This window comes from Piliocolobus tephrosceles, chromosome 10, assembly GCF_002776525.5.
Source record: "Piliocolobus tephrosceles isolate RC106 chromosome 10, ASM277652v3, whole genome shotgun sequence".
NCBI lineage: Eukaryota > Metazoa > Chordata > Mammalia > Primates > Cercopithecidae > Piliocolobus > Piliocolobus tephrosceles.
Window position 1 is genome coordinate 92,009,161 of NC_045443.1, and position 25,516 is coordinate 92,034,676.

General features: G+C 44.3%; 1 protein-coding gene and 1 pseudogene across 2 annotated transcripts in view; one reads left to right on the forward strand and one right to left on the reverse strand.

The window, feature by feature from the left end:
• Positions 1–216: 216 nt before the first annotated feature.
• Positions 217–25,516, reverse strand: part of TMCC3 (transmembrane and coiled-coil domain family 3) — a 259,281-nt gene continuing 233,981 nt past the window's right edge. For both annotated transcript variants that reach the window (XM_023227233.2, XM_023227166.2), the window contains exons 2-4: positions 13,675–14,591; positions 11,431–11,566; positions 217–4,811 (exon numbers count right to left, since the gene is read on the reverse strand). In XM_023227233.2, the coding sequence (XP_023083001.1) occupies positions 4,509–4,811; positions 11,431–11,566; positions 13,675–14,591 (1,356 nt within the window). In that variant the 3' untranslated portion in view covers positions 217–4,508. The remainder of the gene's footprint in view (positions 4,812–11,430; positions 11,567–13,674; positions 14,592–25,516) is intronic.
• LOC111552861 lies at positions 23,113–23,419 on the forward strand (annotated as a pseudogene).

Here is a 25,516-nt window from a genome sequence, read left to right on the forward strand (position 1 = left end):
TTATTAAGTGTAACAAACGCACCACTCTGGTGGGAAACGTCACTAATGTGGAGGGGAGGCTATGCCTGTCTGTGGCCAGGGTTCATAAGGGAAATCTCTGTACCTTCTGCTCAATTTTGCCGTGAACCTGAAAGTGCTCTAAAACATAAAATCTATTAAAAAAACTGGTCACACACACACATTTGCTACTAAGTTGGGCTCCAACAAATGTGAAAATTTAAGAAATCTACCTCTTTATTTAACACCAAAGCTAACATCAAGTGTTTATTTAAAAAAATAATGGCACCTGCTTTGAATTCATTGATGACACCACAATGGGGTGAAAATCTACAGGGAATTCACAATTTTAGGCTGACATGAAACTAAGTAGTAACTCACCAAATGGAAATTCTGCAACAAGTCTCACAATAAACATTTCCAGTTTCTACTTTCAGAGCTGCTAACTACTGCCTAAACATATCTTAAACACAGAGCACGTTTTGTTGAAATATTTCTCTTAGGACAAACACAGTACACATGCTTTAAATAAATTAAAATTGCAACACATAAATCATTCCTAAAACAATCAAGGTGCATTACTTTCCAGCTTCTTATAAATAGAATTGTACTGATTTCAGGAAACTATAGGTTAGTTCTGTTTCATATCTTTTTTTTTTTAACATCTTATCTAGTTTTGATGTGAATAAGCCAATTTCATTCTTTGCAGTGATTTATCTTTTTAAACCAACTCGTTCCTTTGTGCATATGCTAACTTTAAAACACCTCTTCATACAAGCCCTGAATTTTAAGTGATGCTATTTCTTCCTACCCCCAGCCCACTCCTCAGAATTACAGAAACATGTAAAATAGGTTGTTTAATCACACATGTTCACATGAATAAATATATTTAAATGTTTTTCCAAACCAATACAACTATATCTGGATTCACTGCAAAAACGTTCCCATTCAATGCAAAATAATTTGGCACAATCCCACCAAAAAAGACAAAAGTAATTAGTTGCCTGAGGGAAGCTAGTTCCTCATTATTACTGAGCCCATAATTAAACCTGATATGCTAGAGAAATAGCAAGGCAATAAACACACAGAGTGGGGCAATATTTAAATGAAAACAAGAGTGACAGAGCTAGAAAGAGCGAAAACCACATGAATGCTAATTGACAGAGAAGGATAACAGCCTCCACGGCTGAAATGAAAGAGTTTCAGATTTCCTTCTGTGAATAGCTGACAAGGATCACGCAGGCAAAGAGGTTACTGTGCCAAGCTAGAAACTTGGGACTAATCCCACATTCATTGTCCAAACCCAGCAACGAAGTGCTTTTTTGCTGTTTCACTATGGGTTTCCATTTTTGTTTTTTTTTTTTTGGCGGTGGGCGAGGGAGGGTGTTCCGGTTTAATCATATTCAAAGTTTGAACTTGAAATAACCAACTCAAGACCCACAGGATAGTATGTCACCAGATAAACGCAGTGCTAGAATCCAATGTCCAGCATCTACACTCAGGAATGTTTGCTGAGCGACCCAGCGGTGCTTACCCACCCAACAAGCACTTTCATCTTGGGCTTGGCCCAAGATGTTTACCATAAATGAAAGGTGTGGAGAAAGGATTATAGTTGACACAAACACAAATTAAATATCCAAATCCAGCATATGTTATAGCTACATCATTATTTTTAATTGTAATATTTCTAAAATGTCATTTAATCTCCTTACGCATTAAAGAGAACAGTGGGAGTATTTATTCCTTAAGAGAGAATAAACTGCAGAGATTAAGTTTCTTTCGAGTGTATCATCTTATTAAAAAGTACAAAGTTTCATGAACTTTCAACAAGACTGTGAAATAAATATGCCAGGTAGGTTGAGCCTATCGAAGTGAAAACAAGGTTATTTGACATTTAGTCAAAGTCAATGAAAATGTGAACTCTTTAAAAGGAATTTATGATCCAGGTAGGAGGATTTAGACCCTACAGTATGTTAGAATAAAGCTAGTTTCTAGCAGGTTCTGTTAACAGCTCCAGACTAGAGGCGACAGAGTGTGCTGCTTTCCATTCTCTTCTCTACTTCTGTCACTGGGGAGAAGATACACGGATCACAGGTCTGAGAAGTGTGCATTAAAGCACATTTGCTAGGCTGAGCACTGGAATGGTGTGGGCTAGTGTGAGAATGAGGCCTACATCTTCTTGGACCATCCCAGAGCCCTTCACCTAAGGGTTAGAAATCTCTCATTCTCTAAACTAACAGCAGCGCTCAATCCCTGGTGTGTCCAAAGTGGTGCTTGGAAAGACTCACAGATACCAAGAGGGACCCACCAGGCCCCAGCTGGATTCAGGAGCGTAAGTTACACTTAGCTCTCAGCCCATGCTGAGTCTGATGCCCACAGGTAAAGGGTAATGCTGGCCACTGAAATACAAAAGCTGAAAAACATTCTCTCTGCCTCCCTGCCTTGCACCTGGACTCCTTATCTGTCCTCTGGACTTGAACGATCAGTGTATACACATCAACGTGGGAGACCAGGGGGAGTCTGACGACGAAAGGACAGACAGCCATGAGATGGGGGTGGGACTGGTAATTCCCTCTTCCCTGAATCCAAAATACTTTATCACCAAAGATTTCATGAAATGACATTTATTGTTTAAAAAACCATGAGTCTGGAATTAGACAGTGGTGATGGTTGAACAAGTTTGTGAATTTACTAAAACCACTGAATTGCACACTTAAAAAAAAAAAAAGCAAGCTTGAGCTGCATAAGTTCAACTCATACACACTAGACTTTGTACTAAATGCTCAACTATTCCATTCTCTCAGACTATGGCACATTCTGTCACATTTTTTTCCTTCAGGAGATTTCCCTAAGAAGAGCTGTTCGCAAAATATTGCACTTAATTTGAATCCGGGAGACCTGATGTCTTCTGGAAGAAAATGTGCACTCACATGCCCTCCTGCCTGCAGCAGCTGGTGGGAGTGGTGGGACAAGGGGCTCAACAGCAGTTTCCATGAACATTGTTTACATCTTCCTCTTTGTTATGTACACAGAGACACAGATTTAAAGGAAAGTATCATCTGGGCTGAAGGTGGTGAATGGTATCCCCCAAACAGGGATGTGAACTTTTGAATGCTTTCAGCTCAGAGGCAGTGTGGCCATCCTAGTACCTCAGGACTTACGTTCAGTAAGATGTTAAGAGACGGGGGCAACCTTGGCTCAAACACTGGACTTATTTATTTTATTCTTGCTAGCCTTTCACATCTTGAAAAGGACACTCTCAATCTTCATCCAGGTAAATTGCCCCCGCTAATCTAGCCGCCATTCAGTCACACCCCATGTCCTCGTTTCCTCATGCTTTCAATGTTCTGACACCTCAGTCCACTTTAACTTTAGAGGCTACGATTCCATCGTCCTTCAAGGAAAAAACTGCAACACGACCGTCATTTGTTTTCATTTCCTGAGTAAGCTTTGCAGTCCCTCACAGACTTGTGAATAAAATGAATCACATAAAGTGAATCATATCCTCCAGGGGGGGCTTATCACAATCAAGATTTGCCAAAAAACAGCCAGGCATGGTGGCTTGTGCCTGCAGTCCTGGCTGCTCAGGAGGCTGAGGTGGGAGGATCCCTTGAGGCAAGGAGTTTGCAAGCAGCCTGGGCAATATTTAGCAGAACACTGTCTCAAAAAAAAAAAACAAAAAAGATTTGCCAAAACACAAACCTTCAGAGTATTGCTCACGGGATTCCAAATTAATGTTAAAGTCACAGTCTGATGAGGGATCTGAAAACATTCCTGCACACTCTGAAGGCTGGGCATTTGCTAGCCAGTTCAGATAAAATCAGGTGTTGGTTGCCTGCGTATGAGAAGGGGAAAGCTCCATTCATAAATCCCTATGTCTTACCATTTAAAGTGTAACAAAACCCCTCAGGTAGACTTGTTGGATAACAGGTGTGTGATAAGATTTCCATCTCACAGGGTCACAAACGACTGACCGCTGTGGACACTGAGTACATGACGGGACCTATGGTTGCCTGGAGACAAGCAGGGTGGATCACACGGGGACCAAAGGCCACAGTGTTTAACACTGCCCAAGCCTGTGTTCTTCATTCCCTGAATCATGCGTATCCTTGCTTTTTACAGGACTCACAGAAAACAACCATTAGCAATTGTGAAGCTCAATTCTGACAGAGACTTAGGAGAGAGACTCTTTCTTCTGGATCACCAATTACGCCAAGGTCTCAATATACAGAGGTTTACCACGCTGGGCCAGTCAGGTGGGCAGGAAATCGGTCTGATTAAGGCAGTGAGCAAGGTAGGAGAGCTCTGAAATAGATTCGTGTTAACGAAGTACAAGGACTGAGTTGGCACTGCTACCGCGTTAAGAGAATTGTAGTTATTTACACCACACAGCCCTAGTTTTTCTTGCACATGAGTCCACGCAATCATTCATTGTAAAATTTGGTAGTATGCACAGAGTTTCCTTAAAAAAAAAAAAACTTGAAAGAACTTGAAGGCAGGAACCAGCAGCTTCATCTTGGTATTATTATCCTTTCTATGGCACACAGGATATGGTCCCAGTTTTTACAAAATATAGCAAGAAGAGTCACGGCAAAGAAGGTGCCAAGAATGTGGCAGCGGCTCTTCATCATGGGCGAGACGAACTTGGCGATGGTGGACACACACACTAAGATGACAGTCATGAAGGCCAGGATCACGTTGATGCACTTCCCCAGGAGAACTTTAGCATTCACCGTGTCTGTCTGCAGAGCTTGCTGCTCTTGCTGGTGGAGCTCCAGCTTAGAAATGCGAGTCTGGCAGGATTCCAAGGCTTCCTGTGGGCAAGAGGGACAGCAAGGGTCAAACGGTGTTGGGATCGTGAGCAACATGCGAGTGCTCGCTCAGCTGTACACAAAAGCCCCGGCTCAGAAAGCCCAATGCCCAGGTAGCTGCGAATCCCCAAACTGCTGATGAGGGTGACAGACAAAGATGTGGAACAAGAATTCCAGGCTCACTTTCTCCTGTTGTTCACGAGTAGAAGGGCATGTGGACACAATCACAAAATACCACAAACGAGGAAGTATGGCTAAGTTTTTTGACTTTACCTTTTTTTTTTTTTTTGAGACGTAGTTACCTTGCTCTGTTGCCAGGCTGGAGTGCAGTAGCATGATCTCAGCTCACTGCAACCTCCGTCTCCCGGGTTCAAGTGACTCTCCTGCCTCAGCCTCCCGAGTAGCTGGGATTACAGGCACGCACCACCATGTCTGGCTAATTTTTGTATTTTTAGTAGAGACGGGGTTTTGCCACATTGGCAAGGATGGTCTTGATCTCCTGACCTCGTGATCTGCCCGCCTCGTCCTCCCAGAACGCTGGGATTATAGGTGTGAGTCACCATGCCCAGCCTACTTTATCTTTTTTTTTGAGACAGAGTTTCACTCTGTTACCCAGGCTGGAGTGCAGTGGCGTGATCTCTGCAACCTCTGCTTTCCAGGTTTAAGCGATTCTCCTGCCTCAGCCTCCTGAGTAGCTGGGATTACAGGTGCACGTCCCCACACCTAATGTTTGTATTTTTAGTAGAGACAGCGTTTTACCATGTTGGCCAGGCTGGTCTCAAACTCCTGACCTCAAGTGATCTGCCTGCCATGGCCTCCCACAGTGCTGGAATTACAGGCGTGAGCCACCGTGCCCAGCCTGACTTTCCCTATTTTTGAAATAAAGTGATATAAAATATTGGTGCCTGTTGGTGCCATCAGGGACAAAGCAGAGAAGGAGGGAGGTTCCACTCTGTGACTACTCCACCTTCAGCCAAGGAGTGTGTGGGATCTCCAATGGCCAGTCCTTATTTCCATTGCTCAAAGATTTCATCCATCGGTTAGAGATTGGCAGAGGAAGGCGAGAGAAGGGAGGGGCAGGGACTGGGGCTGACTGCAGGGCAACTGTGCCTTCGCCTGCTCTCTGAACGTGGGGTTACTTAGTATACCATCCGAGGCTATCTCCCTGGATCTCATCCATGCCAAGTCTTCAATTACTAAGACACAAGATGACTACAACCGGCCTAATCTCTAGGCCAGTTCTCTCTTCTGAGATTGACTCACAGATCTCCGTGCCTCTTTGACATCTCCATTAGAGCTTCTTGAAAGCACCTCAAATGCAACACGTGCAAATGTGACTTCATGTACTGCAGCTACCCAACACGTGCAGTCAACCCTGTTCCCTTCCAGTGTCCTTCTCAGAGCAGAGCACCATGATCCATCCAGTTCCTCATATCAGAAGCCTAACGTGCATACCCTGACACCCTTCTCATCCAACCCGCCACCCAGCCACAGAGGCAACATCCAGTTTCTAGCTCAATTGGTCTAGTTTTCTCTCCACCTGGTCAGCACCCCAATCTAAGTCACTGGGATCTTTTGCCTGCAATAACCTTACACGCATTTCCCTATATATCCTTTTGTTCCCCACCCTCATGAATCCATTTTCCACAGAGCCGCCCAAGTGGTCTTTTAAGGATACATATTTGATATCACTCCTTTTCATAAAACCTTTCCAATCTTTAATATGGCCTTCTGAGGCCTTGCAAGGCCCAGGTTCAGCTCCCTCTCCTCCCTCAATGACTTCACGCCAGCCCCTTGCCCTGTCATAGTGCTCTGGCCTTTTCCAAATCCTTTTTTTCTTTTAAGAGACAGGGTCTCACTCTGTTGCCCAGGCTAGGGTGCAATGGCACAGTCAGAGTTCATTTCAACCTCAACCTCTGGTCTCCTGCCTCAGCCTCCTGAATGACTGGAATTACAAGTGCGAGCCACCACACCCAGCTTTATTCTAAGTTCTGAAAAGGAGCATAGACTCACCTCAGGGCTTCTGCACATTCAGTACACTCTGCCTGAGATGTGTGCATCCCCCACTCCGTCCCTTCTTCACCTGTGGATCTCCCACTCATTTTTTAGGTCTTGCCTTGATTGCCACACCCTTGGGGAAGCCTTTCCTGATCCATGAGATGAGGTCAAGTCTCCCTTCAGCTCTCCTCCCCAACCACGAGACATGTGCTGCCTGAGGACAGGAACTAGCGCATCTTGCATTTGCTGTCCTCTCTAGCACAGAGCCAGAGCCAGGCATGCAGCACGTGCCACATACTGGCTGAATATGAAAGAGACAGCTAGATGCCAGTAAGAAAATGTGAGGCTTGACAGGTACAGTGGGGCGTGCCCGTAATCCCAGCGCTTTGGGAGGCCAAGGTGGGTGGATCACTTGAGGTCAGGAGTTCAAGACCAGCCTGGCCAATATGGTGAAACCTCATCTTTACTAAGAAAATATAAAAATTAGCTGGGCATGGTGGCACACACCTGTAATCCCAGCCACTCAGGAGGTTGAGGCAGGAGAATCGCTTGAACCCAGGAGGCAGGGGTTGCAGTGAGCCAAGATTGTGCCACTACACTCCAGCCTGGGCGACAGAGAGAGACGGTTTAAAAAAAAAAAAAAGAAAAAGAAAAAAGTGAGGCTTGAGAGAGAAACCTCCAAGCCTGCTGGGTGAACAGGATCTAACTAGAGGTAGTACAATATGCCCCTCTCTGTTCTAACTCGTGTGCCAATCTGTGTTTGCTCAATTAAAATATAGTCATCTTTTCAGGTTTTAAACAAGCATAATGGCTCCAAGATTGATTTGCTTTTCTTCTGCTGAATAACTCTATGGGCCAAAGAACAGGTTCTCTGTTACTATAGTAACTTCTATTATACTAGGCTACCAACGAAAAGGATAAAACTTCTTCAGATCTTCACATTCTAGAAAGTGCTGGCTTTCAACAGTAACAGGCATGTACCAGAAATCACGCGTTCTTTTCAACCACTTGGGTCCAAGGTTTCCTCCATTTTAGGCGTAGCACAGAAAAGGTGATGCAACAAGACAAAAGACCAACCTTTTAGGAAAATCCATGAATCTTTGATTATAAGATGAATTACATGTACAAGTAGACCAATCTTAGGATTGTCTTACAACTGCTGTCAATTTTTTTTAACGAAAAGAAAAATCCAAGAAAATTAAGCAGTGAATTGCAAGGAATTTGAGTCACAGCAGCCCAAGTATTCAGCCCCACAATTTTTGGTACGTCCTTGGGTCCAGTCATTAACTTATTGGGGATGATGACCATAAAAAGGGATTACTTGAAACGTTTTTAACAGGGAATTCAGGGTTTAAAAAAACAGTTGTTTAAAACGACAAAACCCTTGCATCCCTGCAGGCTACAGCCTCTCTGTCTCTGGCAGCCCATTCCCTTTGTGCAACCCTGTCTGTAAGAACAAAACAAATAGAAATAAAGATGAAGTCAAAAGGCTCAACTGCTAGAAGCCCTGAGGAATGTGGCTACTCCCAGATGTAAGGAATGGCCAGTATTTATTTTTTGACTGTTTACTATGTGCCAGGCAAAGATTTCAAGACCTTACATGATTATCTCATTTAATCTTCTTGACAACCTTTTGAGGTAGAGCTCATTAATATTTCCATTTTATTGAGGAGGAAACTGAGACACAGAGCACTAACTCATCCAGGGTCACACAGCATAGGTGAAGAGGGCCAGGATTCTAGCCATCATGACAGGGAAGACGCTCCAGTCATTCACATAGATGTCCTCTTTGCACTTTTGAGTGAGAGATGAAACCAGAAAACATCGAAATGAACCTCTCTGCATTTTTAAGTTCCCTTTATGTGGTCCCTCCCCACTTTATCTGTTGTCTTTCACCACTAAAATATGTTTGTTAAAACACAGAAGAACAATATTAACCCAAACTATCCCCTAAGTAAGAAAACCATGAATTCATATACCACCCAGTGACACCCGAAACGTGCTCTAAAATAGAACGCCTTCGTGAAGCAATTGTACTGTTCACTTGGCAACATTTTTATTTGTTTGTTTTTTGGAGACAAGGCCTTGCTTGCTCTGTCGCCCAGACTGGAGAGCAGTGGTGCGATCATAGCTCACTGTAACCACAAACTCCTCCCTCCTCAGCCTCTCAAGTAGCTAAGGTTACAGGCATGCCACCCTGTCCAGCTATAATAATTTAAAAAAAATTTTTTTTTTCTATTTATGTTGGCCAGGATGGTCTTTAACTCCTGGCTTCAAATGGTCCTTCTACCTCAGCCTTCCAAAGTGCTGCGATCACAGGCCTGAGCCACTGCACCCCGCCCACTTGGCAACATTTAATATTTAAATGGTTCAAGTTTCTCGAATTAGCCAGTGGTGAAGCAAACTCGCCTAATCTAGAACAGGGCCAGAAACCTCCCAAGTGTCTTTTGAGATGTGGTCTCTGGGGGCAGAATTTCCCATCAGCTCCAATGTGCTGGTTCCCAGAATTGTCCAAGTATGCATCTGGGATTAGCACAGGCTCAGCCCTCAGCAGAGTGGAATAAAATGTGGCCAGTTGAAACTCCAGCTCACACACTGCGGGAGAAAGTACTATCTTTATGTTTAATTTTCTCCCTTGTAAAGTGGGGCTTGGACTCACAGCCTTTAGCCTTCCTAGAGCTGGAGAAAATGACTAGTGTCCACAGAGAAAATCCATAAAAATGAAGCTGGGCATTGCTTGAAGAATACTTTTTTAAGAGACACAGGGCCTTACTCTGTCAGCCCCCCAGGCTGTAGTACTTTGGCACAATCACTGTAACCTTGAACTCCTGGACTCAAGCCATCCTCCCACCTTGGACTCCTGAGTAGCTGGGACTACAGGTACACACTGCCACACCCAGCTAATTTTAAAAAGTTGTTTTTAGAGATCGAGGGGGGTCTAACTATGTTGCCCAGGCTGGTCTCGAACTCCTGGCCTCAAGTGATCCTCCTGCCTCAACCTACCAAAGTGCTAGGATTATAGGTGTGAGCTACCAGCCCTGGGCAATTTTTTTTTTAAGGCAATCAAGGAACCTGGGGTTGTTTCACTACATGCTAGGATCACATTAGGTAATACTGGAGCACAACTTTGTTTATATTGATCCCATTATCCTTTCCTTCCATCCACCCAGATCCTACCCACTCCTTCCAGTCCCGCCTTCTCTAGGACATTCAATTACATTCCTCCCTTAAGGATGATTTGCAAGACCTTGTTTAGGCCACTTAACCTCTCTGTGCCTCGGTCTCCATATCTGAGAAGTGGGGATAATAACAGAAACTACCTTAAAGGGTTGGTGAGAAGTAAATGGGAAAAAGAGAAACCTGTGAAGTGCCTTGCTAGTATTGAGCACACAGTATGCACTGAAGTGCTTTAATTTCTCACAAATACGAATGCTATTATTATTATTTTATTTATTTATTTTTTGAGACAGACTCTCGCTCTGTCATCCAGGCTGGAGTGCTGTGGTGCAATCTCAGCTCATTGCAACCTCTGCCTCCTGGATTCAAGTGATTCTCCTGCCTCAGCCTCCCGAGTAGCTAGGACTACAGGCGTGTGCCACCACGCCCGACTAAATTTTTGTATTTTTAGTAGAGATGGGGTTTCACCGTGTTAGCCAGGATGGTCTCGATCTCCTGACCTCGTGACCTGCCCACCTTGGCCTCCCAAAGTGCTGTGAGCCACCGCGCCCGGCCATGTGAATGCTATTATTCTATAGATGAGTGAATAGGCTCAAGTCTTATTCAGGGCCACACAACTGATACGGTAGACGTGGGACTGAACGTGGAAATGTTTTGCCACTAAATGACTGATTGCTCCCAGAGTCCACAACTTGCTGGGCACCATATGGCTAAATTTCTGTGGCTCACAGCGTCCGTGTCATGTAACTTGGCCCACGTTTGTGCTGTCTTGAGTTCTTTGGCAGCTGCACTATCCCACACTCTCCACCTAGGCAGTGAGCTTCTTGAAGCCAGAGTTTGTCTCCTATTTTTACGTTTTACAGTTTTGGTGGTGATGGGCTTGGGGTGGATAATAAATACTTGTTAATTGATTTATGCAGAAAGTATAAAGAATATGGTCTCTTAGCCAGGCACGGTGGCTCACACCTGTAATTCCAGCACTTTGGGAGGCTGAGGTGGGTGGATCCTGTGGTCAGGAGTTTGAGACCAGCCTGGCCAACATGGTGAAACTCTGTCTCTACTAAAAATACAAAAAAATTAGCCAGGCGTGGTGATGTGTGCATCTAGTCCCAGTTACTCAGGAGGCTGAGGCAGGAGAATCGCTTGAACCCAGGAGGCAGAGGTCGCAATAAGCCGAGATCACCCATTGCACTCCAGCCTGGGCAACAGGGCAGACTCACCTCAAAAAAAAAAAAAAAAAGAAAAAGAAAAAGAAAAAAAGAATATTGTCTTTTTACTTACTAACGTCTACAACATGAACTAGTGGGGTTAACACACGGTGCAGAGAAAACATTTTGTCCCACGTGCCAGAAACCCTCTAGGACTTAGGCATAGACATTTAGACTGTAAAATGAATTAAGACCAGGGAAGAGCCCAGGTCTGTGTCTAATCACAAAGACAAAGGTACCTGGATGTCCCGTGAGCGCTCATAGGCCTGGTAGGCCACCTTCTCCTCAATGCTGGCCAGCTCCTGCTTCAGGTTGGCCGTCTCATGCTGATGCAGGTCCGTCAGGTCATGCAGCTGGTCCTCCAGTCGTTCATACCTTTAAAAGAGAGGAGCCGATTCCGAGTGTGACATTTCACAGCACACTGCGGGACGATGTCCTTTTCATTTTCCTGCGCCAGTACCTTTTGACTTGCTCTCATCCCCTGATGGGCTATTTTTCCAAAAGAGTAAGGCTAAGCTGTGGGAAATGAGCTTTTGGAAAACACTGAGTCCCAGCTCTGAAAAGATCCAGTCTCTGGGGTCTTGACTCTCCGTCCTTGCCACTGACGGTGCACATGGGTCGCTGCAGTGACCTCAAGATAGAGCTCATCAGCTGATGCATTTGCCAGGGCCAGGCAGGAGACAGGGCTCTGTGGGATCTTGCTAAAGGAGGGCCAGGACCTCTGGTGTCTGTGGTGCCTTCTCCCTCTTCTGCTCTGACACTGTTGTTGGGGTTCATGGCCAGAGAACCCACAGGGAAAGCACCATGCTTTTAGTATCACCTTCTACTCTGGAGTCAGCTCTACTATTTCCCAGCACGCAAACACGCACTGATTATGAATTTCAGCTCTTGGAACCTAACTGACAATACAAAATTAAGCTTATTACAAATTATAGATGGTTCATCACACAGTGTTTCAAAATGTCCAAATCTAGGCCAGGCGCGGTGGCTCAAGCCTCTAATCCCAGCACTTTGGGAGGCCGAGGTGGGTGGATCACGAGGTCAGGAGATCAAGACCATCCTGGCTAACATGGTGAAACCCTATCTCTACTAAAAATTCAAAAAACTTAGCCAGGCGTGGTGGCGGACGCCTGTAGTCCCAGCTACTCAGGAGGCTGAGGCAAGAGAATGGCGTAAACCTGGGAGGCGGAGCTTGCAGTGAGCCGAGATCGCGCCACTGTACTCCAGCCTGGGAGACAGAGCGAGACTCCGTCTCAAACAAACAAACAAACAAACAAAAAGTCCAAATCTAAAGGAACAGAAGTACAAAGATTCTCATTCCTGTGCCCTGCCCCTTTCACTGAAGATGATTTTTCTCATATTTGAAACCTCAGCCGGGTGCAGTGGCTCACGCCTGTAATCCTAACACTTTGTGAGGCCAAGGTGAGTGGATCACCTGAGGTCAGGAGTTGGAGACCAGTCTGGCCAACGTGGTGAAACCTCGTCTCTACTAAAAATATACAAATTAGCTGGGTGTGGTGGCGGATGCCTGTAATCCCAGCCACTTGGGGGACTGAGGCAGGAGAACTGCTTGAAACCGGAAGGCGAGGTTGCAGTGAGCCAAGACTGCACCACTGCACTCCAGCCTGGGAGAAAGAGTGAAAACTCCATCTCAAACCCCTCTGCCCGTCAACAACAACAAAAAAAATCACATAAGGACTTCAAGATTGATGTACCAAATAAAATTAACTTTGTTGGGTAATGCATAAGTGTTTTTTACTTGATAGTTGTTATAGAGGGAAATCAAATACAGAACTCTGAATTAGTGCAATGACACTATAACGGAAGTCCACTGAATCAGAATCTTAAGATGCATGTGAGTCATTGCCTGTATCTGATAATTTAAGGGACCCACACATAAATCCTTCTCTAAATTGTCAGGTAAAGGCCACAAATTATAAAACTTAGAATCATGAAGGATGGAATTGTTGGGTATCCCTTATCTGAAATGCTTGGGACCAGAAGTGTTTCAGATTTTGATTTTTATCAGATTTTGGAATATTTGCATATACATAAGGAGATACCTCAAAAATGGGACCCAAGTCTAAAGACACTATTCATTTGTTTCCTATGCACCATGAACACACAACCTGAAGGTAAAAGTGTACCGTATTTTAAATAATTTTGTGCCTCAAGTTCGTGTTTTTATTTGTGGAATTTTCCAGTTGTGGCATTGTATTGACACTCCAAAAGTTTCAGATTTTGGAACATTCTGGATTTCAGATTTTCAGAAGAGGGATGTATCAATACATTAGGGATGTATTGATTGCTAAATGCCTTTTAATCCATATCCATATTTGTTGAAAATACAACCATAAGGCATTCTCATTTCAAGCAGACAATCTCTCTGTAGTAACTCATCCTTCTAAAAAGAATGCTACACCTATCACGTACCCACTAAAATTAAAAATTAAAAGACATGCCAGTAGAATACTGTGAAATACCTGTATCTTTCCTCTTGCAGCGTCTGGGAAATAAAACCATATTCTCTCTTGAACTGCACCTTCAGCGCCTCGATGTCCTCAGCCAGTTGAGCTTGGGTATCCTTGATCTCCCTCAGTTCCTCCAGGATCACGGTGAGCTTCCCCTGGCTGTCCAGCGTGCTGGCTCCACCAGCCCCGAACGACTGGTTTCCGTTACTGTCGGCCGAGCCTGACGTGCCACTCGAACATTCATCATCACTGCCATACTTGGGTTTGTTCACGATGGTAGCGCTGCCCCCATAGGCCCTGGCACTCGCCTCTGGCCTAAACTCCTCTAAGGAATTTTTCAAGTGAGCAATGTTGTCGGCGCTGCCAAATTTATTCCGGATCAGGTTGGCAAACTCCCTGGACTTATTGAAAACAAACACAGGTGGAGTGAGCGAGACCCCGGGCATGCCCGATTTGCTGCTCTCCATGCAGTGGGGGGCAGTTCGAGATTTCACGTGGGCATCTTTCAAAGAGCGATGTATATCCTTCAGGTGGTCTTTGGAAATGTCCTTGGAACTCCTGGAGGCTCCATTCTGCTCGATCTCTCTGAGCTTTCGATGATACTGCTCTAACTTCTTCTGCAGCTGGGCGATGGAGTGAGCTGATTTCTGATTCTTCTTCTCAAAGACTTGCTTGATACGTCCCGCCTGCTGCTTGTCCGCGCTGTTCACTAGTTTCAGATACTCCGCAACGTTCCCATCGCGCGATGTTTGCTCAATTTTTATCTGCTCTGTTACCTTTAGAATTTTTTGCTTCAGGCTGTCTGCAGTGAGTTTGACCTTGTGGAAGTCCAGGACGCCATCTGGTACATCAAAGTTGAGGTTGGTGTCTGACCCCCCTCGGCGTATGTTCCGGGGCAGGCTTAAGGTATTCATGTCATGACGTTCTACCTGAAAGAGACAGGAAAGAAGCACATGAAAATTTGAAGTCAAAGAGATAATTACTGTGATAGAATCTGTGCACATACAAGATACATACATTAAGTCCCAGATTTTCAAACTACAAGTGTCACAGGATAAAGCAACTGTGCTGTCCCCTCCAGCTGAACATAGGGGTGGCCTGGCTCCTTCCTGCATCCATCTACACTAAGTAGCTGTGAGATTTGGATCTCCTAGGGTATCCACTTTTTTGTGTGATGAGACAGTAACCTGGCACCCAGGGTAGAAAATGCAAAATAGAATGAGGTCACCAGTCAGTCCTGGTTTCCCAAAGTACCCAGGTAACTGGGATGCCTGCCACGCCCCATTCACTGGGAATTTCACCACTACGGGGAACACATCCAACTCAGAACTCACTCACTTAACAGAAGGAGAATCTTTAAAAAAAAAAAAAAAAAGAAAGATGGGGAAGAATAGGAAAAAATATACAAGCAGGTACATCCATCAAACAAGAACATTATTTTCTTAATGGAATCATTAAATAGATAGGATAGAATAATACGGTATAAGATTAACTTTAATAACTGGGTAATACAACAGTATTTATAAACCACACCACAGTGATATTAAAAACAAAAAAAAGGGGCGGGGGGCTGGGTGAAGTGGCTCACACCTGTAATCTCAGCACTTTGGGAGGCCCAGACAGGTGGATCACCTGAGGTCAGGAGTTGGAGACCAGCCTGGCTAACATAGTGAAACCCCATCTCTACTAAAAAATACAAAATTAGTCGGGCGTGGTGGCAGGCACCTGTGAGCCTAGCTACTTGGGAGGCTGAGGCGGGAAAATCACTTGAACCTGGAAGGTGAAGGTTGCAGTAAGCCGAGATCACGCCACTGTACTCTATCTAGACTGGGCAAGAGAGTGAGACTCTGTCTCAAAAAAATAATAATAAAATAATGATAAAACTCAGACCACATGAAACAGCTTTCTCATTCAAGGACCATTTAGGGAAAAGAACTGCAAGGCAGCGTTGAGTTTCCCGGTGAAGCGGGTGGCAAGTTTGTGCTCTAAAAGGAAAAGGCAGAAGCAGATCATATGCCTGGGTCCACAGATGTCTCTCATGGCTTGTCTCGCTTCATTACCATGCCAGACAAAGAACATGCTAGATTCATAAACATGTAGAAACCAAGGGGTAAAGCCAGGATTTGAATCCAAGTCATCCTAACTGTAATCCTCTTTCCATGTCAGGTCACTCTATTGTTGATATCCCGGAAAGATGAAAAACAGCTCTTTGTAGAGTTCAAACTCAATCTACAAACAATTCTTGAGATCCAAACTGAAGCATCTCATTTGTCAATATCCCTTTGATTAGAATAATGACTTGATATACAGTCTTAATAGAAATCAAATGAGAAGCAAGACAATATTCAGTATGTTACCTTATTTTAAGGAATCAGTGGGCTGATAGCAAAAAAATCAGTAAGAAATGAATGAATCTCACACTCAGTGATACGATTTGGGTCTGTGTCCCGATCCAAATCTCATGTTCAACTGCTCCAATCCCCAGTGTTGGAGGTGGGGCCTGGTGGGAGGTGATGGAATCATGGGGACGGATTTCTCATGAATGGTTTAGCATCATCCCTCTGCTGCTGTTCTCATGGTAGTGAATCCTCGTGAGATCTGGTTGTTTAAAAGTGTGTAGCACCTCCCCTCTCTTGCCTGCATCCTCCTGCTTTCGCTGTGGGAAGTGCCTGCTCCTGCTCTGCCTTCTACCATGAGTAAAAGCTCCCTGCAGCGTCCCCAGGACCAGAGGAAACCATGCTTCTTGTACAGCCTGCAGAACCGTGAGCCAATTAAACCTCTTTTCTTATAAAGTATCAGGACTCAGGTATTTCTTTATAGCAATGTGAGAACAGACTAATGCACTGAGTGACCCAGACTCGAATATGGACCATATCCAGCAACGGGTATTAACACTTCACCACATAATAAATCCTGCCCAGTGCTTTATTCCAGAGGAGGGAGCACAGCAGCACAGTGGGACACCATCCCAGATGGGCGGGTCAGGCCTCCTCCACAACTTACAAACATTCGTTAGCATTAGCTCTTAGCCTCTCTTTTCCAATGCACAATTTCGTCATTAATTACAGACACTGGTTGCTTTATTGGCAGAGAAGCACCATATAGGAAAAGCTGGAAGGAAGCAAATGCCCAATCGCTACAAGACTAGAAAACAGGATATATGAAAAAAGGATAAAAAAGTTGTGACTTCACTTGGTCAAGAGGGAAGGATGGGGATAGGGAATACAGAAGGTATACAATACTCTTTAAGTCCTAGAGGGTCGACCACAGGAAGCTCAAGGAATCTATGTACCTGAGGCTCATTAGTGGACCCAAACAGGAACAGGTTCAAATTATAGCAACAGAGAATGCACGAAACTTAGAAAATGTTTATTTTGGGCAGATAGGTAATTAATGGTAACTGTACAATCACTGAGGCTACAAATTTGATTTTACTGGAGATATTATATCTGATCATGCTACTCTATGTCTTAGAAACTTCCTTAGGCTTCCTAATGGCTACTAAATGAAATAATATAACCTGGCATATCATTTCATTTAGCAGGCATAAGGCCCTTCCTGATGCCCACCTTTCAGGCCTATCTTAAGAATATCTTAAGTGAATCATACAACCTAAATTCCCAGAATGTATATGAATTTTCTATGGATTTTCTCATATGCATGATATTCACAATGCCTGCCACCCATTTAGTTATATTTATTGAAATCCTACATATCCTTTAAAACCCATTTCAAGGGCCAGGCATGGTGGCTCACGCCTGTAATTCCAGCACTTTGGGAGGCTGAGGTGGGCGGATCATGAGGTCAGGAGATCGAGACCATTCTGGCTAATATGATGAAACCCTGTCTCTACTAAAAATACAAAAATATTAGCCAGGCGTGGTGGCACGCGCCTGTAGTCCCAGCTACCCGGGAGGCTGAGGCAGGAGAATCGCTTGAACCCGGGAGGTGGAGGTTGCAGTGAGCCAAGATGGCGCCATTGCACTCCAGCCCGGGTGACAGAGTGAGACAGCGTCTCAAACAAACAAACAAACAAACCCATTTCAAATGCCCCTTCTGCCATGAAGCTTTTCCTAGTCCTGGTGGAATGCCCCCTCTCCATTCTGTGACATGCCTGTTGCTCTGTGCTTGTCTTGTGGCACTTCCTGACTCCTCCTTTGATCACCACCCAGGCACTTTAACTCCCCGCAGACTGCAAGCTCTTTTGGGGAGGCATGATGTCATAGCTGTAGCCAACTTGAAGTTCTAGTACTTTCTTAGGAGGCTGTCAGTAAATGTTTGTCTACTGAACCAAAGTGCCATCATTCTTTATTCCAAGGAGTCTACCCTGGAATCATTTAAGACACATTTCCATTGAGCCAAAAAATAACCTCAGAAGTTGTGCTGGCATAGCCCTGACAATTCCAGGTGAAGACAGGTTCCCAATACCTGGATAATAAATCCGGCACCATTTGAAACTGATTCAACTCAGCAGAGATTTTTTTCCGAGTATCAGTGTGCAACAAGATACACAAATACAAATGAGGTCTTTTAAACTTTAATTGAAGCACAATTTATACTCAGAAAAGAGCACATTAAATAAGTACAAAATGAAGTAAGTACTCGATGAATTTTTACAAACTGAACACAATGTGTGACCAGCAGCCAGTTAAAGAAATAGAACAGGCCGGGCGTGGTGGCCTGTAATCCCAGTACTTTGGGAGGCCAAGGAAGGTGGATCACAAGTTCAGGAGATCGAGACCATCCTGGCTAACACAGTGAAACCCCGTCTCTACCAAAAATACAAAAAATTAGCCAGATGAGGTGGCAGGTGCCTGTAGTCCCACCTACTTGGGAGGCTGAGGCAGGAGAATGGCGTGAACCCGGGAGGCGGAGCTTGCAGTGAGCTGAGATCACCCCGCTGCACTCCAGCCTGGGCGACAGAGCGAGACTCTGTCTCAAAAAAAAAAAAAGAAAAGAAATAAAACAGAAGCCTCCCTTGTGTCCTCCTTCAATCACAATGACATCACCTCCACCTCCAGGGGCAACCATGATCCTCACTTCAAACAGCATACATTAGTTCTGCCTGTTGTATACATGTATTCTTCTTGTCATTTTTCACTCAGCACTGTTTGTGAGTTTCATAAGAACTTGTTTCCGCCCTCCTGGAGCTCACAGATAAGATGAGATTAAGTTATTTAAAATCTGGTTGGCATTCTCTATTGAGAAGTCCACAACAACATCTAGAGGTAGAAAGGTTTTCATCCTTTACCTTACCAAACCAAGCAGTAAGTCAACATCTGTTCTTACTCCTTTAATTCTTAACTGCACCAGGGCTGGTCATCCAACTCTGAGTCTCAAGCAAAGCCTCATGCTCTCACAGACCTCTCGTTACAGGACAGCCTTGTATGCACAGGATATGCAAAAATGGCCAAATGACTTTTGACTTACTTTACGATTTAACAATGCTTGGCATGTTCTCAAGAGTCCAGGTTGGAGAAAGCAACAGCATTTAAAGCCCCAAATCAATCAATCTCACTGCTTGTCAGCAAATCTCAGTTAAAAATGTTTGATGAGGGTTTAAAGTCGGAACTATTACGGGCTGCTCCTTTTGCCCTTTTATAACCCTAGCACTGCATGGGATCACTGAGAGACAGCTGTACCCATTGTTGTTAGATGCCTGTAAATTCCCTGAACACAAACTGAAATTACGTGTGAGTGCTAGAAGAAAGCTGTCAGACTCCTCCACCCTTCGTTTAATCCAGAGTTGGCACTGAGCCTATATAAAACACTACACAGTGCAGCTTGGTTTCAGGGTTAGGATGTAGGGAGGACAAAGGTTTCTGATTATCTAGACTCAATGTACACTGTGGATCAGGACACCGTGTTCCCGTTTGGGTGCTGACATTTACTAGGTATGTTTTCTTGGGTAAATTGAGTCACCTCTACGGGTTTCCATTTCTGAATCTATAGAACAAGGAGACAGAACCAGACAATTCAAAACTAATACTGCACAACTCCCTCAAATGTAATCCAAGCTATCATTACTGTGAGACAGTACTGTATCACAAGAAGACCAAGGGCTCTGGAAACAGACTGCTTTGGTTTCCATCTTGGCACCACTCAAGAGCTGTGTGATCTTGGAAAAATGACTTAACCTCTCTGTGCCTCAGTTTCTCTTCTGAAAATGGAGATAATGATTCTTCAAAGAGTTGTGAGGAATAAATGAGAAAATGTATGTAAAGTGTTCACCTCTTCAAGTGTGACCTCCTGGCACACTGAATGGTTTCAACAAATGTTTATTACTGTTATCATTTCAATTCCATTCTAAAATGTACCTAAATTCAATTTCATTTAAAAATGTATGTAAAAACTGAAAGGGAAACAAACTCCGAAGTGTCAACAGTGCTGACCTTTGCACTGTGGGGTTATGGGGCGGCATTCTTTTGTATTTTCAAGTTTTTAAAAAATAAAATGTATTACTGTTTTGGCAGAAAAGATTTTGCTTTTAAGAATGACTACTAGACTCTTTCAATTCTTCCAGAATACTTGGCTGTTATTACTTTAGATGAAAGGCAGAACCGCCTACTGAAACGCCATTCCTAATTGTGTTTTCTTTCCGGCAGCGGAGACATTTCCACTGTCACCCCAATGCTCTGGAACAAAGGCTGAGGAAAAGCCTGAGTCCTGGACAGACGTCAAAATCTAACCCTGCGCCACCTCTGCAATGAACCAGGCCCCCAGTACAACACACCAAGCTAGCTCACCTTACTCACTAGACACAGGCACAGCAACTTGGTCATGACCAGCATGGCTTGGACACACTGTGCAGGATTCACGGAAGGCTGTCTCCCAACACACTCTGTATTAACCCGCTAAAGCTCCAGAGGGAGATGAACCAAAAGGGAAGGGTACCAACACAGAGGCACGCCACTGAACCCTCCATCAAACAGAACTAGAATGGGGGCCTCCTGTGGACCCCGGAAGGACAGGGACTGTGGCAGGAGTGAGTCCTCTGAGGTTCTGGAGGCCACAGAGTAGCCAGAATGTGTAGGGATGCAGAGCTATCAGAACAATGTGACAGATGACAACTGCCTGCTTAGTCTCAAGGCTGAATACAATGAACCTTTGCTTATAATGCCTCAGGCATTATAAGAAAAGGGTCAGATCCTTCAAATGGGCTGGCATTTCCAAGGCAACAGGTATTCCCAAGTACATGTGAGTGAATATTTATGCACAGGTCCACAAGGACCTGCATGTTCAATACTTGAAGGCTTTTACAAGTCCTCGTGGCCTTGGTATATAAGTCAGTATCACTGACATTTTTAACTGTTAATCATTTTAGCTGAACTCTATTTCAGGTCTAGAGTCTAGGCAAACCTTGTCCAACCCACGACCCACCATGGCTTTGAATGCAGCCCAACACAAATTCGTAAACTTTTTAAAATCAGTATGAGACTTTTTGTTTGTTTGTTTTTTGAGACAGTCTTACCCTGTCACCCAGGTTGGAGTGCAGTGGCGGAATCTCAGCTCACTGCAACCTCTGCCTCCTGGGTTCAAGTTGTTCTCCTGCCTCAGCCTCCCAAGTAGCTGGAACTAAGGCACATGCCACCACACCCAGCTAATTTTTGTATTTTTAGTAGAGATGGCGTTTCACAATGTTGGCAAGGCTGGTCTCAAACTCCTGACCTCAGGTGATCCGCCCGCATTGGCCTCCCAAACTGCTGGGACTGCACGTGTTAGCGACCACACTTAGCCAGTATGATACTTTTGTTTTTTTAAGCTCATCAGCTATTGTTAGTGTTAGTGTATTTTATGTGTTGCCCAAGACAGTTCTTCTTATTCCAGTGTAGCTCAGGGATGCTAATAAGATTAGAAACTCCTGGTCGATGCTGTTCCTATGATACGCCACCCAGAATGCGCTAGGCTTTGCCATCGTCTTAAAAGTCAAAATCTCAGTGGCTATAAAAGAAAAGGCTTATTCCGTGCAAATGCTAAAAAGTTGGCTGTGAGTCAGTGGGGAGACCCAGGGACCTCTACCATCTGGACATTCTCTAAAAGAGACACTTTCTCCACTCATTACACTGACCCTACCTAACTTCTAGGGGACAGGGAAGTATAATCCTATTACAAGCCCAGGAGGTAAAGTATCATGTTAGTGACACGTGTGGTACCTTTCTTAATTGTTCAAAACTCTCTGAGGTAGGTTCTACTATTATTACTACTTTATAAACTAGTCACAGAGAAGTTAAGTAAATTGCCTGGGGGCACACAGCCAGTCACCGGCAGAGCCAGGCTGGAAATTCAGGCTGTCTGTCTCCAGTGCCTACCTGCCTAACAATGACTGAATACTTTTATTGTGAGTCAGGCACTGCGCTAAAGATTTTTTTACGCATTCATATACTCTTCACACCAAGGCTTTTATGAAAAACCCAAGGCTTGTAAAGGATATGTTTCTTGAAGTCCATGAATAATAAATAGCTTAGGTGGGGCTCAACTCAGGTTTATGAAATATGCAAGACTTAGCAAGATTTGTACCAGCTCAGCCCCAGATCCTGTGAGAACCTCTGTAATGCCCTTAACATGGTCATCCATTGTATGGATAATCTGGGCTTGGTTTAGACTACTCTGTCAGAAAATTCTCCCTCAGGCTGAACTTGAAATAACCATGGATGTCACTTTGTGTCCACAGCACTGGTGCAGCTTCCTGGAGCCACACCAATCAGGTTTGATACGGTCTATAAAATCCACTCTTTTTTATTTTTGAGACAGAGTCTCTCTCTGCCACCCAGGCTGGAGTGCAGTGTCGCGATCTCGGGTCACTGCAACCTCCGATGTTTAAGCAATTCCCCTGTCTCGGCCTCTCGAGAAGCTGGGATTACAGGTGAGTCCCACCACACCCAGCTAAATTTTTTTTTTTTTTAGAAGAGACGGGCTTTCACCATGGTGGCCAGGCTGGTCCTGAACTTCTGGCTTCAAGTGATCCACTTGGGTCCGTATTCTAAAACATAAACAGTGATTTGGTCCAAATAACTTTATGAAGATAAAAAAAAGCTTACTGCTAGTATTGGAACAATGCCTACGCACTTATAATCACTAAGAGAAGAGAGAGAATGAGATAAAAGCAGAAGATAAAAATAAAAGATAAAGGATCTCTGGAGAAAGAACCCCTGTCCCTAAGGGCCTAGGGAGTGAGGGGTTCATACCTGGCCATGTGGGAAAAGGCAAACAGCAGAAAAACCCTGATCTGCCTGGAGGGAAGGGAGGGCGCCCTTCTCTATACTGGCTGATACAGCTGGGAGACCGAGGTACTGCTCAGCATGGCCCCACAGCGGGGTACCTTTGTGTGTTCTCCCAAAAGAACAGGAGCTTTTCTATCAGCAACTAGAAGGGTTGTGTCCTCACGCTTCCGGAGACTGGAGTTGCTCGCGTGTTCTCGCGAGAGGCGGGAGAGGGCGCAGGGTTTGAAACATGTCAGACGATGCGGACCAGCAACAAACTACCAACACTGGAGAGGAGCCCCTGGAGGTTATTGGGCTCAGCCTAGATGAGCGAGTTTATGTGCAAATGAGAAATGACTGAGAGCTTCAAGGCAGAGCACATGCTTATGATCAACATTTAAATATGATCTTGGAAGATGAGGAAGAAACTGTGACTACTATAAAAATTGATGAAGAAACATATGAAGAGATATATAAATCAAGGAAGCAGAATATTCCAATGCTGTTTGTCCAGGGAGATGGTTGTGCTGGTTGCCCCTCCACTGACAGTTGGCTGAAACAATTTGTCCTGTATGGAAAATAGGAGACTTTGTACAGTATCCTTTCTAAATGTATAAGACATTCAAAAGAGAAACCTGCATACATTCTGATATTAAGAAATAATTCTGGGGATTCTCCCACTCCTGAAATGAATTGATTTGCAGATAATTCACAACTTCTTAAGCTAAATGGCATTTTAATTTTTCTAAAGCTCTTCCAATAAATAATGACCATCAAGATGCAGAGCTCTTTTTCAGGACTTGTCTTGCTCTATTATTCTCACAATTTCTGATTTTTTTTTCTTTAAATTAAAATTGGTATTTCCTCGTAAGAAGAAGAAGAAAAAAGAAATACATAAGATACAGTGGCTGGGTGCAGTGGCTCACACCTGTAATCTCAGCATTTTGGGAGGGGAGATTGCTTGAGCCCAGGAGTTCGAAACCAGCCTGGACAACATGATGAAACCCTGTCTCTACCAAAAGAAACAAACAAACCCAAAATTAGCCAGGCATGGTGGCATGCACTTGTAATCCTGACTACTTGGGAGGTTGAGGCAGGAGTGTCAGGAGCCTGGGAGACGGAGGTTGCAGTGAACACGAATCACGCCACTGCACTCCAGCCTGGCAGCCTGGGCAACACAGGGAGACCCTGTCTCTAAATATATACATATGACATCACTAGTCCATCTCCCTCTTGCTATCCTGGGGTCACATTTGACATGCACTTGCAAAATGTCTAGTCAGAGTCAGTGAACACGGAACCCAGGGAAGCTAACTGAACCACCGGATCCCCACATCCTTGCTAACAGAGCTAACGTATACTGGAAAAATAACTCCAGAGGCTGGATAAGGCTCCTTGTCATCTGTTACCAGAAACATATTAATACCTTCATGGGACACCTACACAGAATACTCAATACCTACATGTGCTAGAAGAAAGCTGCACTTTCCCCATGGTGTGCTGGAGAGAAAAAATCTTAAGGATCTTCATATGGTATCCAGAAGGACATTTTATTAGGAGAGTGTCTTAGTACAGTGTTTGTTCTAATTTGTTTAGACAAGGAACATTTCCTTTCATAGTTCAAGTTTGACAATAGCACACTCCGGACTTTAAATAAGTGCACCATGTACCGCACGGGAACTGAGTCAATAGTTTTGCCATAAAGGTTTTATTCCTCCCATCCCCCCTTCTTCCTTTCTTGGCATCACTGACAAAAGAAATTCTGTAGCCTCAAGAATTATATTTCTGGCCAGGGGCAGTGGCTCACACTTGTAATCTAAGTACTTTGGGAGGCTGAGGCGGGTGGATCACTTGAGGTCAGGAGTTCGAGATCAGCCTGGCCAACATAGGGAGGCCCTGTCTCTACTACAAATGAAAAAAAAAAAAAAAAAAAAAAAAGAGAGCTGGGCATGGTGGCAGGCGTCTGTAATCCCAGTTACTCGGGAGGCTGAGGCAAGAGAATCACTTGGACCCCGGAGGCAGAGGCTGTAGTGAGCCAAGATTGCGCCACTGCATTCGAGCCTGGACAACAGGCTCCAGCTAAAAAAAAAAAAAAAAAAAAAAATCGATTTCCTGAGAGCAGGTAAAGTAAAATCTCATTACCCTGGAATTAGGGATCATTCGGAACAGGAGCTAGAATACATATATCTTTGATAGCCCAATCCTTTCTCCAGACACTGTAAATTAATAGTGTAAAGGAGATTAGGCAGTGTTTAAGATTCTCAAAAACAAATTCTTCAAGCATCCTCAAGCACTCACAAACACTTGATACTGTAATTAGAAATAATTATCTTCAGCCAGGCGTGGTGGCTCACGCCTGTAATCCTAACACTTTGGGAGGCCGAGGTGGGCGGATAACCTGAGTTCAGGAGTTCCAGAAAAGCCTGGCCAACATGGCGAAACCCCGTCTCTAATAAAAACACAAAAATTAGTCGGGCATGGTGGCAGGCACCTGTAATTCCAGCTAATCAAAAGGCTGAGGCAGGAGAATTGCTTGAACCTGGGAGGTGGAGGTTGCAGCGAGCAGAGATCGCACCACTACACTCCAGCCTGAGTGATAGAGCAAGACTCTGTCTCAAAAGAAAAAAGGAAAAAAAAAAAAAAAAAAAAAAAAA